The sequence below is a fragment of the Meleagris gallopavo genome, chromosome 2 (genome assembly GCF_000146605.3).
Source record: "Meleagris gallopavo isolate NT-WF06-2002-E0010 breed Aviagen turkey brand Nicholas breeding stock chromosome 2, Turkey_5.1, whole genome shotgun sequence".
Classification (NCBI taxonomy): domain Eukaryota; kingdom Metazoa; phylum Chordata; class Aves; order Galliformes; family Phasianidae; genus Meleagris; species Meleagris gallopavo.
Window position 1 is genome coordinate 100,858,632 of NC_015012.2, and position 18,643 is coordinate 100,877,274.

Genomic DNA, 18,643 nt, shown 5'->3' on the forward strand with positions numbered 1-18,643 from the left:
TTGCAATGAACAGAGTAGCAAATTTTCTTTGCCTTACGGTAACAGCTTCAAGGAGGAAGGACGCAATTGGATCACTATGGTTTCAATTATCTTAGAGAAAATTCGTTTAAGAAAATTGTAAGGCATTATCCTGCAGTTGATCTGGTCACCGCTGACCAGGTCTCATCTCAGTTTAGGTCTTAATGCAGTCAGTAGGATTTATAACAGATTAGCATTTGTATAAAAGGAACACACAAATACAAGTATTGCTAAATTAACTGCTCATACAAAGTATACGAATAATGCACTGTAAACAACTGCCTCTGATAGGTACTTCAGTTCCCAGGCTGTAATAGCTGCTTGGCGTCTTTGGTTAATGCAAGATTTTTTCTGTCCTCAGAAGATCCACTACAACAGCTGAATTTTTACAGACTGATTCCTTGCTCAATTCCCGATTCCATGCATTGCAAAGAACAAATGTTTTCTACAACAGTATCAATGTGTAAACCAAACTGACCAAACTGACTATTCTTTATGTTGCTAACCTACACGCGTGCATTACGTGTGTGCATAAACATGTATACACAGATGTATACGTACACACATAGATGCAAACACACACCTCACTCTGCTACAAGGAACACCCAGGCCAGCACTTTGCATCTGTCATTAAGAAGGGCGCCCAACAGGGCTGCATGCCAACATCTGGAGGCTGCTAGAACACATAGACAGACACACAGACACACAGAACTGTGGATTTCCAAAGTGAGCACAGGAATTGTTTCAATCATCACTGATTACGGCCCTGTGGAAAGAAGGAACGTCCCAGGGCTCCCCGCTAACCCAAATCAGTTGCACAGGCACAGATTCTTCACTTTGAACACATCTGACAGGGGTTTCAGCATTTCTGCTCCAAACATCACTGTCTGTTTTGTTATGTGGCAGTGTAATCTGAAAAGCCACTGGCTAGTCTCCAAAGGCAAACTGCAAAAAAGGGCACTTAAATCCACTGGCTGTCAGCAGGTTTGAGAATTGGTCCACAATATCCAGAAACTGAATTCTACAAATTGCTCTAAATAGTAAAAGAGTTAAGTGGGATCTAGAGAGAAGTGGATGGTGCGTATACAACTGTATAAGATAACCGAGGAGTTAATCATTCAGTCCTGCAGCATCACAGAATGCTCTCTAGCACCGTTCTCAGTAGTACCACATTAATGCTGCTAATTGCTTGTGCAAGGTAGATACTTAATGCATTGTGTAAATTCATTTGGTTGCTAGGGCAAGACTTCCTGTGACTATGTTCTATAGTGTTTCTATTTATTTATCTCTTTATAAATGTCTCTACTCTACAGGGAGACTATTTCACAGGTTCACAGGTAGAAAGTCTTTCCTGATTGCACTTGGCTCTGTTCCCCTCACTTACATTGTTTTCATTTCTGTCTTTAGGTTTTAACCTCTTGTATTATCACAACTTGTATTATCAGAGCTCATAGAATGTTTCTGCATTTTTTTTCCCCTATCTGTAAAGGAGAGGGATGAAGAAATGTGAGGAACAGCATACTTGTCATCAGTGTACTACAGATGGGACTTGGTCCTAAATACTAACATTTCATGCACTTTCATGGGTGCAACGATGGCAGAATAGCCATTTTCTCACTTATCCAATTCGTGGCTTGGCAGAAAAATTCATGCTTCAGTCCTTGGAGCAAAGAACTGAAATTTAGACATGCATCAAAAGTGATTTAATTCCTCAAAGTTGCTGAGCAAACACCATTTCCACGGGCTTCATTATGGGAAGGATAGCTCAGAGAGCTAGGACACTTACAAGTAGTTACACATGGATTCTGAATCGACTTCAACCTTGTAACACTGGCACCTGTGACGAGGGTCCTTTACTTTCTTTACAATCAGAAAATAAACCAAAGGCTCCAAATATATTCCCCAGCTGAGCGGCCACTTACCTTACATTATGTTTAACACGCTGTGGAGTTCTGGCAGCACTCTGAACCCTATCTGAGAATTGGAGAATCTTGTCTTCACCTCATCTTCACATATCCCTCATAAAAAGCCTGACCTCAGCCTGATCTCTGAAGCCCAACAGCCCTATCCCTCCTGAAGGAGATAATGCTGGGCCTCGGGCTGATCTGGCTGTCTATTACTCTTGCACTCATTGCTGTGCCAGAGATACACACAGATGAAATGGGTGGAGAGGGTCAGACCTTCCAGAGCATACCAGCATCAATTCCCACAGGGGAATTTTTATCCATATGGAGTAGCCTGATATTTCTTTCTAAACCAGGCCAACTGGGCTGCCTTTAATCCAGCCCTGATGTTTCTTCAGCAAGCAGCTGAGGTGGCAGTAACTCAGCTACACTTTTAGTCAGTGAATCTAATATCAGTGTTGTCTAGAGCACTAGGAGACAATAAATATTCCATACTTTTCCAAGTCCTTCAGAGTGCTGAAGACCCAGGATCACCATTAAATCGATAAAACTATATTTTGGACCAGCCAGTCTCTCTTTAACTTTCTCTAAAACTTCTCAGTAGAAAACAAGCCATAATCTGTAATAAACAGAAAAAAATAAAATAAAATAGGACAGACTCTCTCACAAAAAATTACACATTCACAAAATAATTACATCGTTTTCTTGTTAATCACTGAATCGATGTTTATAATTTGGTCAGATCATCCCGTAACCAGTCCGTAATCATGGCAGCCATCTCCTTGCTGGCATCCAGCACGAACGCATGGCGGAGCCCTTTCTCACAAAGTCGAATGTCCCCATCTGGAAAATCCATTTTGATCTCATCGTAGTAGTTCTGCGGACACCAGCTGTCTCCAGTTCCGTAGTAAAAAATCAGCTAGAAATCAAAGCACATCAAACCATTAATTAATAAATTTACTGATGAAGCAACAAATACCCAAGCAAAGAGCAGTGAATTATTTGGAAAGAAGTGACACTTCACAACCCAACACATACTGTGAGACACAGCAGATTGGTAACTCTTGCTTATTTCCAAGTCTAAATTACAGTCGAGTCAACTAAATGGACTTCCAGAAACAGAGGTCTGCTGACAAAGGTCTAGCTGTTCTGAAAGATTTGTTACCATGGACTAAGTATCTTGTTGTTCATCACCTTCACCTCTCCACAGATATGCTGTTGTATTTTCACTAGCTATTTGCTATTTTCTTCTATAATAGCCTTCTAACTTCTTAGTTATATAACAAAATTGAGGCCAGCTGAGTGGACTAACCACCATGTTTCTTTCTTTCTTTCTGAGTATGAACAAAGTGAAAGCAAGAGGTTCCTCCACATCTGTGCAGCTCGTTCTTATTGGTATGTCAGATGCGGTCTCAAAACATCTGCCTGGTTAGGGAATTAGATGGTGGAACATGTTTTCTTAGTGTCAGTGTTAGACAAAAACTAGAGGTGAATCACTCAGTCACATCAGAATAATGGCAACTATCACAGTCATAGAAGTGTCTGGGTTGGAAAGGACCTCTAAAGATCATCTGGGTCATTCTCAGAAGCAAGACTTTTGTGCTTGGAGCATTTTAGCTTTCTAAAATACTGCACTGTGTAAAGCACAGACAGGTTTCTTCAGATTGATGAGCCATTTTCTTTCATGAAAGAATGTGGAACTATAATTCTATCAAAAACCATTTTGTTTTGAACTTACACCAATAAATTTGGTTAACAACAAGTCATCATTTTCCCCCTCAACTCTGTATTCCATCGCATTTTCATAAAGTAAATCAAGGGAGAGTGGTTATCCAGAAATGAGTAAAATCCTACTCATTCAAATCTATACAAGAACAAGATTAATGATGAGGATTCTTTATACTAAAATACTTGACTGCAGGTACCAGAAGGATGTTGATTGCTCAACCCATCACACACACAGCTTGGTCCAGTTCCACTACACTCATTTGTTTCATATTTCATTTCAGTACTTCAGTGAATAATTGAGCAACACTAACATAAATTAAAGGACAAGACATTTTCCCTTAATCACAGAAATCTTCAGTTCCATTATTTTTGTAGCCACGTGAAATAAAAGTAAATGCACCCTACTGGCCCACTGGGGTAGAGGTGGGCTAAGAGCCCAGACTGCATTTCACAAAATGTTACAAGTTTTTGTCTTGCTTTTCTCTTATTGAAGCCTACCCAAATCTTAGACATTACTATTGATTGTATCCAAAATACAATATCTCGGTTACATAGACACTAACCCAAGTTGTACTTCCAAGTATACGTGCATAAAACATAAACCATCCCATGTCAGCAAACAGCACTGGTTTTGTCACTAAGTAATTGCTGAAAACAAGGTATGTCATTTGTTTTAGCAGAAATTTTCCTTTGATCTTGCCTTCAGTGGTGACTATTCATAAATCACGGGATGTCACATTGGCAAAAATTCTTCAAAAAAGCCAATGTGAAATGGCCAGCTGTATTCAAATTTTCTGAAAGCCAAACATCTGACCAAGTTATATTCAACCCTGGACTCCGTTACCAGCAGATACAAAATTAAAGAATATGAAACTGACAAGAAAAGCAATGGAGCAATTCCAATTTAATGGAGTTCTCCTTGAAATCATCAGGCATTTTGATAGAGTACTCCTAGAATCTCATCACATGATTATTTAGAAAAAAAGATGAAAAATCATTTACACTTACATAGGTGGATAAAGTACTTGGCTTAGTCTATGTGAACAGAGAAATGGGCTATTCTCCAGATAGGGTTGTAACCCTGAGAACTCACAGATTTGGAAATGCTTAAACAAAAGATTAATGTGCATTCTTAGCTTGCCTCTAGTATATTTGCATTATGGTTTAATCTTTCATTGTATGATCCAAAGGATCCTTGACTCATTCAATCCACTGACAGGATGACATTCAGCTGATGAGCTGCTATTTGATAGTATTTTTCTTTTTAAATTCTGTGTGTGGTCTCAGTATTTACTGCATATTTCATGGTTTACAGGCAGAATTTATTTTCTTATGTGCATTCCTCCAGCATGCAGCATTACGGTATTTGCATGCTCACATTTGTTAATTTATTTCTGCAACGCCTTAGTGGCCATTTTTATCTCCATTCTGCTGATGAAGATCACAGAGATCAATGTCAGATTTCATACATTAATTTGAATGTGTAGTCTGTAACATCTAGGAGCTCATTTTCCAGTGTGCATAACATTATTCTTTCAGGAGTAACTAAGTCAAAGGATGCTCTTCAGGATCCAGTTTGAGCTCCATTCACTAATGAGCATTCAATCCATGGGAACAGGCAACTGTTGGTTAAAACAATAATCCTCTGAAATGCCTACATCAGGATCTCACAACCTACCATTTTGCTCTACAAATTCTCCTCTATTGTGCTGCTCCTGATTTTAAGTCAAGCATAGCCCAAGGTACCTGCTGTGAACAGGGGCGATAAGACTTCAGAAACTAAGGTTCCACTTAGCAAAAATGGCCAGTATATACCAGCTATAGGCCTTGTCCAATCTTTTGTCCAGTCTTCCCACGTGTGACTTCTGTCTTTCCCATCCAACCATTCTGGTCTCAGTCTACTCATTGCTATCTCATTGTTTCAGCCTCCTTACCATATTGTTTCCAATTTTTACTACTTCTGCTTCTTATTCTAGTCTCAATTTCTCGCCCTGCAAGTTCAAACTACAGTCTTATCTCTTCACCCCATTCTGAGTCGCAATTCCAACACTTCTTCTTTCCCATAGAATTCTCCACTTTTTAAAATCAGTCTAGAACCTCTGCTTCCTTATTTTTTGCACAGATGTTGGCGCGTGTGTTTTGTGTGCCTATGTGAGTATGTCTGCAAATCTACAACTTAAACATAACTGTTTCTTAATTAGAAGCTGCCAAAGCATTCAGAATTGTCTTCAAAATGCTCTCCTATGAATAGATTATTCTATAAAGTCTAACAGTAGGATTGTAATTAAAGTGGAAATTTTCAGTGATAGAGAATACAGCAAAGAGCCTATGAAAACTGAGAGCACTTCATCGTCATTTGTGGCATGACTGGGTTTCCCTCTGAATGACAAAATCTCCCTGTTCTTTGCCTACACCGCACACAGACACAGGATCGATGTTAGGATGTTACCTGTTTTCCTAATATATTAAGGGATATTTAATTTAGACATATTTATACCAAAGTATTCAGAACTCAAATGTCCTCATCTTCATTTTAACATCAGTAGCTTTGCTACCGCAGCACATAGGCAGACATAATTAATGAGCCATGTGTAACCAGAGGCACATGGAATCTTCATTAACGATAGGAAACACTGGCGTGCAGTATATGATTTGCATGGATCTGTAAAGTACATATTTTCCTGTGGACTGTGCATGGCTGTAAAGACATCCTGAGTCAGCACAACCACTGAACCAGCAATGAAATACTGTTGCCAACCTAAGCATTCAGAAATGGTGAGTCAGGTCCCCAAAATAAAGGAACTAGCTTAAAAATAATCAGATTTACAAAACAATAAATAGAAGGTTCTATTTTACAACTGTGCTTGAAGTTTTCAACATTTGTGTTTTTTAACTTTTCTGCTATCAGATCTGACTATGGGGGCAGAGTAAAGGGGATGTGCGTTATCTTTGCGATTTCAACAATGTGTTTTAGATAGGTAGGCAATTTCAAACAGTTTAAAGTAACAGCAGACTTCTTGTAAGCTGTTTTACAATTCAATTGTTCAGAACTATTTTCAGACTTTGCTTCTGTAAAATAAAACACAAGCCAGAATATGGCTCTGTCGGTTGTGTACCATGGAATATGGTATGTGTATTCAGACACTGCACAATGACGGCAGCTGCTAAGTAAACATCAGAAGAATCTGAGATTCGTATCAACAGGATGTTTACATTTTAAAGAGTTTCTAAGAAAATAATAAAGATTTCCTGCAGTTGACTCCATTGGCACTTGTTTTAGTATGCATGACAGTTCACAGAAGTATAAATTACAGAGAGATTTTTTTATGCCTTTTCTACGGCCATCATAGGTCAATGCTGAAAAAGAAATCCAAAAAGCTAAAATATATTAATTGAGTTTCCTCTACCTCTCTGGAATTTTGTACACATTGTTGTACATTGACATTATAACAGCATTAGGGTCTTATTACTTCAGCAGGCACCACTTCAGCTGATGGCAAAGAGCAAAGGACTGATCTCTGTAGATATGAACTGATGGCACATGTGCAATGGCAAACAAGACTGGACCAGTATCCTTGCTGAAATCCTTGTGTCAGAGGCAGTAATTTTTATCAGTGTCACTCTCACATGCATTCTCGATGAGGCAGTAACTTCTCCCTGGTGACATCTCTCTGAAGTAATAGTTTCATTTGCTGTTGGATTAAAACTAGTTTAAAAGGCATTAGTTCTGAATTAATTGTAGATTTAATCAAGATTTTTAAAAAATGACGTAGCTTCTCCAGACTTATGACAGTGCCTCCACCTTATCCTGCCAAAAGAATAGTGTAAGTGACACTGGAACATACTGATTTGGACATGTTGGGGTTTTTGGTTTTCTTTTGTTTCTGGACTTGCTTCAGTTGCGTTTTGGCTTTATTGAACAGTTTCTGGGAAGAATTCAAAGAGCTGGCATTGCCCTAAATGCCTTGGGATCTTGTTCTCCAAAACATCATCTCTTTCTCCTCATGATCCTGCTATGGTTGAGATCAGTTGGTTTGACAGCAAGGTCTTTCAAACTTGCTTCTTGGCTTGTTTAACCAGAACTGGGATTTATCTACTTTTCAAGCATCGTGTGAAGCCAAACTTCTGGTGGACCACTTTGAGAAGAGGAAGCTGACAATCTGGGGGTACATAATGCAATTTTTACGTACTAACCTGTAGGGTCTGTAGCAAAGGTGTAACGGAGTTCCAGCACTGGTGATTTTATTTAACATAAGGAATATGTCCAGTTTTGCTAGACTAACATAAGTAATAAACAAAACCAGCTTCCTCACTGTAAAAGTAGTGGATAAACATTTTGCTTTCATTGAAATTAAGATGCAAGGCATTAGACACAGCCAGGGGGAGTGGCTACTTTGCACATGACTACATGCTAATCATCTCCTCCGTGTCATGTACGGTGTTATACCAAATGGACAGAGCATAGCCTCCCTCCTCTTATGCTTTTGTCAGTGCCAACTGGAAATTCAGTAAACCAAGGAAGTGGATAGGGTTCCTCTGTTTGGCTATCTCAGTAACTTCTGTTAGCAATGTGACTGCCAGCTCCGCATGTAGGCCCAAGCAAGCCAATTCCATTTCCACTTTTTTACAGACAACAGAAGGCCAAACTCAATGCAATGTAAAAATGTACTTCTAAGAAGGATGCACGAGCCTTACCAACAAACCAGTGTGATTAACTTCTTTATATTGTGTTACTTTTAAAGACTTAGAAACCTTCCAAGGGTATATATTTAGAAGTGCCAGCAACATGAATATTTCAGAAGTCAAGGCTGTATAGCTATGAAAATAAAAACAAACATACCTGAAACCACTATTTGAGCAATACTACTGCTGGGCCAGATTCTTCCAACCGTATTTACTGTAATAAAGCCTGACGCTACCTACATTCTGGGAACTTTATCTCAAGTGACTCAGTCAGATCTGTCTTGCAACAACAGGATCAGCAATGGGCCATAAATGACAACTCTGTTCACTTCTGTGAAATGAGCTTTGTGACGCAGCAAAGGATGGTTAAGTACGTCCTTGGTGTTTAAGGTTGCCCAGAGAGGTGGTGGATAATCTGTCTCTGGAGACACTCAAGGTCAGGTTGGATGGGGCTCTGAGCACCTTGATGTAGCTGAGGTGTCCCTGTTCATTGCAGGGGAGTTGGACCAGATGGCCTTTAAAAGTCCCTTCCAACTCAGGCGATTCTATGATTCAATGATAGTACCAGTCAGATGCTACTTCTTTTCAGGTACTCTTCAGAAGTCTGTAGAAATATTGCTGTCTTTGATAGTTTTGAGGAGCACACACTTTATGCCCATCCCATCACACTACAAAATCCTGGAAGTCCATGTCACTGCCTTTTTATTGGAATACCTCACAGCAAGAATGATGCTAAGAGGAGTTCAGCTACATGAAAAACATCACAGAAAAGTACATTGTGGCCCACTAAGCTTCTTGAGATCCTTTTCCACTGAGGAGAGAAAGTGTTGATCCCTGATCAGGCATTCTGGGTGCTTCAAAGAGAAGGTTGTTTTTGTGGCTAAATGACACAGGCACCAAAATCCCCGAGCACTTGTGTAACTTCCTCAGCTTCAACTCTGCACCTCCAGGGAGTGCAGGCCAAAGAGGATGTGAGTCCGGCCAAAAAAAGAGGTGTTCTTGGCTCAGGAGAGCACTTTGCACCTATTCAAAAAAAGCGTCTGGAAGGTTTTTCACAAATGAAGGCAAGCAACTCACTGAAGCTGTGGGCAGGCAAAATATTAGTAGTATTCTTTTAACCGCTTATCTTCAGTTTGTGCTTCTCTCACTGGGAATAATTACTAAACTCCCATGGATGCCTACTGAAACCTGAACAAAAACACTGGGCAACACCAAACCAAATGCTTCAGGCATCAAAATAGTTCTTGGTTGCTCAGGTTTTTAAATTTTACTTAATAAATACAGTTTTCCAAAAGAAAAACGCAACACTTCACATTTCTGTGGAAAGAAAATATCTCATTTTTTGCTATTTTTACTTCAAATATCTGTGTATCAGTATCAGCTTAGTTCGTACTCTTGGACAACACTTTTTCTATGGTATGGTTGATGAGATATAAACTTGCGTTACTTTAAATTCTAAATTCAGCATAGAAATATGCAGGAAATGGTAAATATGCACTTCATTCCTTTATTTTTTTCGAATGATAATTTCTTCCCCACCTAAACATCTACAAACTAAGTTGTAAGCCACCCACAACACAAACTTCCTCAATGTGAGAGAAAATATTAATGTCCCCCTACACGTCCGGCATATATTTTTCCCATGATTAAAAATCATTCTTATCAGACAATGCATTTTTTCATCTTTGTAACACAGCTTCAGATGTTTCTTGTCTTTTTCCTTATACAATCAACGTATCTGCTGCACCAAATCATTGTCAAGACTAATCTGAAGAAGCAGACAGACATTTTTTTCATTTAATATGCTAATCAAAATAATAATAATTTCCAGTTGCTGGAGGAGATGACTTATGGTTTAAGAAATTATGATCCACTACAGGAAGATCACTGCCTAACAGATCCATGACTTGAAACTTCTGCATTGATTTAGATGACCTATGGAATGGATCCTACACTCCAAAGTAGGACTAATGTGTATTCTACACAGTGTAATGAATTAAAAAACAAAACAAAACAAAAAAACAATAAATAATCACAATAAAAAGTGTTTAAATAAAAGGTGTTTTTAAAAAATCACAATAAAAGGTGATTTTCCTAGTTCTACCCCTTAATGCAATTCCTTTTTGATTACAATAGGATTACCAGTTTACCTGTCACAAAGAAAGGCAATAAAGCTGAGGCTTAAAATAAAACAATCAATGTGGCATAATGCAAAGTTAAAAAGTAGAGAGCTCTTCTATAAATATATAATTGTCTGCCCCAAGCACGCCAGTGAATGTCCAATATAACCATTTTTTCTTTCAAAATTGTAATTCTATATGTAAGACCTCAGTGATGCTCAATGCTGATCCATTTCTTTAGAAATGTTGAATTACACCTACTTCCTTTTGTGCAAGAAATATAATAAACTTGCTCTAGAACAGCAGTATCTTTCCATCCAGTTTCTGTTAGGAAAGAGAGCTGGTGTTATTACAGTGAAAGAAAGAAGCTCTGCTGGCTTAGACATAATCACCTAATTAATTCTCATAGCTTAGCAAATCTTACATTAGCATCCCCTGCACTATTTGTTTGGATTTTGTGATTGCTCACAACTCTCTGTACTGGTACAGTAAGAAGCCTACCCTCATGCACTGCTTGATCCAGATGTAACTTTAGAGCCTGTATTTTAAATGCTCTATCACATATTATAGGTCTCAACCTTCTTCATACAATTCCATTGCTATTTAATGTGCATACCATCTGTTTTTAGATTATAAGTGAAATACCTCAATTAACTTTCCAAAAATATGCCAGCTCCTATTCTTTCAACACAAATATGAGCAATTAGCATTGTTAGAATCTGGGATCTGAAGGTAATATTTCTCCCGGCTCCTAACTAGCAATAATTATAGTCAAACATGGACACATGGAAAGACTGGAATAATTTAGTGTCTCTTCTTCTTTCTTCTTCAGATCACAGAATGCAAATATGATCCAGAAATAACTTTTCGATTCCACAGCAGCTGGCAAAGTCAGGTGTTAAGATTGGCTTTTAGAGCATGATCACAGGGACCACTAAACAGTATAATTTTTTTGAAGTGACAGCTTGCCAGTTCTATAGCAACTTGGACTACAGTTCCTGTTTTTATAAACTTCCAACCTTCATAAGTTAAGCCCATTTTTATTGTCAATACACTTCAAATTTAACATAATGCCAACTCAAAAAATTTTCCTTAATTCTTACATTCCCCCAAATTGCTAGAAGAATGAAAAAAGAGAAGTATTTAGCTTCCCTTTTAGACTTGCTTTCTCTTTGGTTTGCCTGCTGTTTGCAAGCTCGCTTCAGTGTTCTGTTTACATGAATATGTTTGCCACTTTGAAAGTATGAGGATACAGAAGAATCAATAAAGGAAAGTTAACACAGGTTTGAAAATGCTGCTGTGTGCCAAAGCTGTGCTTAGACTGACAGAGTCAACAACAGCACAGATGAAGCAGAGACACCTGCAAACTCTTAGTGCTGGCTACCGGCCTTCATTCAGCACAAGAAATAAGCATTTTGGTAATCTGCAGCATCTGAGCAGAACTTCTGAATTCACTGGAGCTACAGCGAATTGTTAGCTCTATCAACCTCATTCAGCCAAGCTGTTATGCTTAACTCTAAACATGTGCTTGTAATTATAATTTCCACAAGCACTCAAAGTCCTGACCCTTGAAACTCTTCGCTTTCATACCCTGACTAATCCTATGCAGAGTCTTACCCTTGGTTTCAGGGGCCTGAGGGTGCTAGTAAGTCCTTAGCAGCCTCCTCTGGGACCTTCACCCACAATCCCTGCTGTGGATCCAGGCTCTCCATCATCTTCATCTCCATCCCTGGGCCTTTAGCCTTTGCCCATGCGACTAATTCTGCTAAGAGCTAGCCTCTGCCTCTTTCTCCTACTGACATTGGACCTATACAGTACACAGTTTGTTGCCTGGATGGCTCCCACCTCATAGCTTGCCTCCCGTCATAGAAAGGAATCATAGAATTATTTGAGCTGGAAGGCTCTCTTAGAGGCCATTGATCAGGGACACCTACAGCTTGATCAGGTTGCTCAGAGCCAAATCCAGCCTGACCTAAAGTGTATCCAGAGATTGAGCTTCCACCACCTCTTTGAGCAACCTGTTCCAGTGTCTTTGGTCAGTTCTCCTGGATAGACTTCAGACACATGTCGTAGCCCTGTCTCTGCAGCTGTCACCTCTTGCTCCTGATTGGATTCTCTTCCTTATTGTATTGCCTTGCCTGAGAGAGTTGATGGATTCTGTTGCCATCACTGCACTCTGCTTGCCCTGCTGTGGGAGAGCACCCTGTTTGGTTCAGGGTCACGGTCCGCTCACAAAGCCTCTCCCTTAACAAGCAGGCAGATCTTGCTGCTCCCTAACACTCAAGAGATGCAATTCAGTCAGTAAAATTAACAGTTTCCCTTTGAGATCATTAGGTTTTGGATCAACCCATGGAAAATTTTATCTAAGACAATGAGAGTATTTGTGTTCTGCAAGATGAGCCCTTCAGTTTCTTCACTGAGCTTTCTCCCCAGGTACAGGAGAACTTCAAATGCTCTGCAACAACAATGCGAAGAAATATGAATGCCTATTGCAGTGTCATGCTCCTTTGTCATGTGTGCTATTTTGACTTCTTTTTAAACAAATTAGAACTGAACCATCTGAACATACCTTTCAAATTGCAGAGAAGGCAGTGGGATGTCAAAAATACATCAGTTCTCAGCCAAAAAAAAGAAAGACTGATTTATTAAGTGAACTTTGTACCTTATCTATTTACAAGACACAAAGTAATCTCATAGAGATCTTGGACCTTTGTTCTAGAGAATTACATTCTCTAAGGAAGATCTTTGCCAGCGCAAAGAGCTGGAATCATTCTCTCAGTATAAAGTCAGTCTCAGTATAAAAAAGGGAAAGAAGGGAACACTATAGAGTAATACATGTTATATTGATTATCTAATCACACAGCAGCTACACCAATAGTGTTTTATTAAATGTGGCAGTTTTCTGGCTCATCAGCCTTCTGGAATGGTCTGGCTATTAAATTCTCTCAGCCTAATAAACAGGGTGACTACATCAAAACTTCAAATTAGGAACAGTTCCTGGCCTGTGTCAACCCCAGAAACACGTCTGAGAATCGACTGAGAGAATGCTAATCAATGTAGACCAAAACTGTACCAGAACCTGTTTCAATAATCTGTACCGTTGAGAAAGTTCACCACAGGGGAAAGGTCCTTGTAACTATTTAGTTTACAGCAGTAGCTTCAGTCTCCAAGCGGTGCAGTATCCATCCTCACCTTATACAGCTGAATGGTTGAACTGTGTACATTTTGCTGACTTCTCTCTTGCAAGTTTTATGTGATGGGAAAATCAAACTTGCAGAATCCCTTGATATTAACTGATCTCAAGTTGAAAATGTCATGGATCAGATTCTACTCTTGGTCACAGTGATCTAGATGACTTGAGCAGACCTGCACACCATGCATCGCAGGAGGTGCATGTTGTATTTCATCTGTCCAGCAGCAAAACAGAGGATCTGCTCAATCAGTCTGAACTTATGTTCTGGCTGGCTGTCTGCCTGTCAGATCAGAGCCCACATTAACTGTTGGCCTCGCTGCATGTCACGTCTCAGGCTTAGGCAGAACACAGCATACCTCCACCAAGAATACCATGCAAGCAAGGACAGAAAGAGGAAGGAGTGCTGTGACATACTAGACCCGGTAGTGGTGAATACTACATCTACAAATGTGTAGGTTAATGACACCTTAGTGATCTGCAATCCTTTGACGGTTTCTCCAAACCAATGGAAAGGTTTTAACATAAAATTAGAATCAATCCTAACGAAATTCTGGTTTTGCAATTATGTAATAGGATATAACATTTTTTTCCATGCATGTGGGCTCCCCATGAAAACTGTGAGAATTAAGAAGTTACCTTCTTTAAGTTTTGCTTTATGGTTGTACTGTCTCTCTCCACAACCTTCATCATTTCTTGGCTGGCCATATACAAGATGTTGGCTGCAGAAAAAGAAACATGCAACAAAGCAATTACATGGCAAATCTTTTACAAAAAGCTGTAAGGGCCCAATCCTGCAAAAAGTAAGGCAACTAGAGCAGTCCTCAACTTGACAATCCCACTAAAAAGAATCCCACTAACAGAAAAGGCAGAATATATCTCCCTTAACTGAATCATCAAGAAAGTATACAGAAAATACGTTACCCCAATTCCTTATTTAATTAATAGAAATGGAAAGACAACTTTGGAACATGACTCCATCCACCTATCTCACAGACTTCTGAATCAGCCTGTGGTGATGGCTCTCTCCAGACTAGAGAAGGAACTTTGATGACTACCTGTCACTACATACTTCAGATGGGTAATCGTAAGTATGATAAATCACCTGTTAAGTGTGGGCTTTTAAATACAAAGCACATGTTAAAAGACACTATTAATCACTCTATTATTAAATCACTGACATTTCAAAATGAAAGTCATTCAAATATTCAATACAAAAAAATACTATAAATGATAAAAATAATAGTAAATAAAATATCATCAAAACTTGCAATTCCGAATAATATTGATGGTACTTACCCAAACAGGACTAGACACAGTTTACAAAACCAATGGAGGATTACTAAAGGATAAATAACTTTCAATTTTTAGGTCCCAGATTAAATGAAAATATTCTAAACTACTGATTTATTTTCTGAAAAAAATGAGAAAACAGCAATACTCATGATTTTTTTAAAATACGAACCAATGAAGTTTTGTGTGCAAATACTTAATGACAGTATTGGGCCTGAAATTGTAAATAACAATGTGATAGCGGGGGAAATGGCAATTACACAGGTCTTTGGTGGTGATCAAAACATGAGCTGGCTAACTTTCAGCAATGCTCTAAAGGAACAGAATGCCACTGGAGAGATGAGTGATGGCTCCAAAGAGCAAATGTTAGAAGACAAAAAAAGTGCTCTCGAGTGAAAAACAAGATCCTAGAAAGAACTATCCACTTCTGAGTCAGCCAAAGAAGATGCAATTCTGTTCTATGCCTGCAGAGCTCTGATTTTTTCATTTAAACGCTGAATGCAGCTAGTGTAAGACAAAAGGGTTGCACATGTGACAGCATATAAACAATTCAGCAAATCATGCAAAAACATACTTATCCCACTCCATTCTGCCAGGCAGAGGTGTCTCAATGTGGTCTTGTAAACTTGCCATCTAACCCTGTGGTACAAGTGGCACAGTTGGCAAAAGTCTGCCCATCTACATCGAAATTCAAGTCCTGATACTTGTCTTCTTTTTCCTAATTCAGTTCCAGACACTGATCAAACAATTATAAAACTTTGCACCTTTGTTTTTAGAACATCTTAGAGTGCGCCTTCAAAAATCACCTCAGTTAACCTTAAATAAAAGATACAAAAGAACATTAAGAATTCCCAATGTATTCCATTAACTTCAGATTGATTCCTGGTTCTATTGTGACAAATACGGCTTTAATGCTCAAAATTCTCACCTATAAATGAAACTATCTGCCTGTTAAAAGCACTGCTCTGTGTCAGAAAGAAAAGCAATACATCTAGTCCAGCTCCCCGGCAACGAATAGAGACACCTACAGCTCGACCAAGCGCTCAGAGCCTCATCCAGCCTGACCTTGCGTGTCTCCAGGGATGGGGCATCCACCACTGCACTGGGCAAGATGTTCAGAAAAAGGTTTATCGTTAGTAGGACACAGTGAACAGCCAACCTGCAGTCAGAACTTCTGCCATTACCTCGCAGAATCGGCAGTGAATGGAAGGCAGGGATGAACATCCTGCTGGGAGAACCTGGCACATATCAGTCAGCTCAGTGTTACTGGGATTCTGCATGCATCTCTCTACTCCCAGTTCATGCATGCAGCAGAAATGGGAGTATGGGCAATACATAAGTGCTCCTGTACTCCCCATCTCTCATCTGACAAGTTTCTCCATCCTATCATCTTGTTCGTATTTCTGCAGTAAGAAAATAAGAAATGAAGTGGAATTCACACACTTAGTAAGCAATTAGTCAGAAAGATCCTGAAATTAAAGCTGCTGAATGGTAACTGCAAAGGTGATAATGACACTACCTTAATTGGAACTGCCTCTGAAGACTTGTATAATGTGTAAGGAGGGGAACTGGGAAGGCAGGATTAAGCTGAACAGGATGAATGGCAAGGATCAAGAGTCTCTTTCCACCAAACAAAAATCTTTAAAATTTTGGAAACCTGATCCCAGTGAAGCCAATAAACAGGAACTTAAAACTTCAGCAGGCGTTAAGTAAGAGGAAATTGCAAAGAGCAAAAGTAGGTTTCCAAGAACAAACATCACAAGAATTAAAAATAAACAATAAAATATTCTTTAATCATATCAGCAACAGGAAGCCTACAGCAGAACTGGGGAATCTGACAGACAATCACAGGCTGCTAGGGGAGCTGCTAAGGAAGATAATGACACTGTTTGGAACTTAAATGATTTTCCTTTTTATGCACCCACCTTTTTTGTTCAAAACAGTTAGGAGGTTTCTACTCAATATGCTTTTTCTAGCCATAACAATGACTTCTATCTGCATAGTGAGGTATCAGGAAGCAGCAACAGTGGAGAATACAGAATACATTAGAAACATCAGGGCAAGACTGTACCTGTCAGAGTTGTAAAGAGCCTTAAATACAGAATTGCTGAGTTCATGGCATTCCTACTATGTAAGAAAATAATGTCCAATCACTACTGATTTTACAAAGGAAAATAGCTTTTTCCTTATCCATAATTTCTCGAACATTTCAGTAAACACAATCAGATGACAATAATTATTGATCTTCTAAATGCTCTCTGTTACAATTTCACACCATAAACTGTAGATGAAGGTACACAACTGTGAAGTGAAAGGCTGTAATGGATTAAGGAATATTTGGGAAGCAAAGAAAAAAGATTAGATCATTTTCATCACAGAAAGAAATAAAGTCTAAATTCATCCCAAATACAGTGCAGTAGTGATTACTACCAATACCTGTAAATAATCACTGAACTCAACTGGTGAATTGATCATTTATGGGGTAGATTAATTCACCACCTCAGATGACTTTTCACCTTTAGATCTTAACCATCTCAACATGAGTTAAATGTCTGAACTGAGGTGAGATGAGTCCTGGCCTGAGATTTAGTCCAGCTTCATGTATAAAGTCATGGGTTATTTATTTCTTAATGGTCTGACCAAGAGATTAGTAGTTTACTTACAGCATTTGCTCAGGTAATTCATGCAAGTCAGTTTATGAGGCAGGCAGTGAGAAATGTGAAAGTGAAACAGCAGAGAGAAAACATCAACTCAGTAAACAAAATTCAAATTCAAGAATTGTTAAGTAGCTTATATGCATAAGAGCACAAACTATTCTTTTCCCTCAGAAGTTTCTAAATTAATGCAAGGAAGGAAATCAGAAATTCTGAGACCGATAAGGTGAATGTTACTCACTATGCATATTTACTCAAAAATGCAATGAAGCTATGCATTATGTTTCATAAATAATAGGAATTTGATGATGAAAAATCTGCAGTACCATTATACATGCCCTGTAACATGAATGAACAATATGCATCCGAAGCAGTGTGCACACTGAGTGTCACACCGGCTGTGGGATATTGCACAACTAAGAACAGTGGTGCAGTCAGAGAAGTGAAGTTAAAGAAGTGTTGTTACCAACAGTCACAATATTTATTATACAGCTGTATTTCCCTGTCTTACAGTGCCACACATTAAAATGCAGAAGAATCAAAGGAAGTACTTCTTTAAAGTTATATGCCGTTAACTATCCAAGCATGCTGCCCTAAGCTCCTCTCACAGCAGATAAAATTAATGCAAGTAATCTTAGGGCAAATATATACTAAAAAGTGATTAATTTATGTTTCTAACAATCTTTCTTGATCCCCACTTTCCAGTCACACAGCTGTCTAATAGTTGTTTCAGGTATGTCACACTTCTCGAGCATCGTTGTAAGGATACTATGGGAGACGATGTAAAAATCCTTATTAAAGTCAAAATATCCCAAATCTACTGCTTTCCTTTAAATCACATTACCTTGCAAAGCTATACTGAAAGAGATACCATTCTAGAGCACAAAGAGTAACTTTTAACTTTCTTCTCTCTTGCTGATGCAACTTCTTCAGAGAAGCTATTTTTCTCATAAGCAAAGTCACAAGTTCAGGGAGAAATACCTCTGCTATTTCCTCAACTATACTTTGCTAACCTTGGCATTTTTTGAGTATTTATCTCTTTCCTATTTAAAA

General features: G+C 38.8%; 1 protein-coding gene across 1 annotated transcript in view; it reads right to left on the minus strand.

Annotated features, from left to right (window-relative positions):
• Positions 1 to 18,643, minus strand: part of LDAH (lipid droplet associated hydrolase) — a 96,504-nt gene continuing 77,861 nt past the window's right edge. Inside the window, exons 5-6 of the mRNA XM_010707977.2 lie at positions 14,283 to 14,365; positions 1 to 2,841 (exon numbers count right to left, since the gene is read on the minus strand). Coding sequence (XP_010706279.1) covers positions 2,650 to 2,841; positions 14,283 to 14,365 — 275 coding nt within the window. The 3' untranslated portion in view covers positions 1 to 2,649. The remainder of the gene's footprint in view (positions 2,842 to 14,282; positions 14,366 to 18,643) is intronic.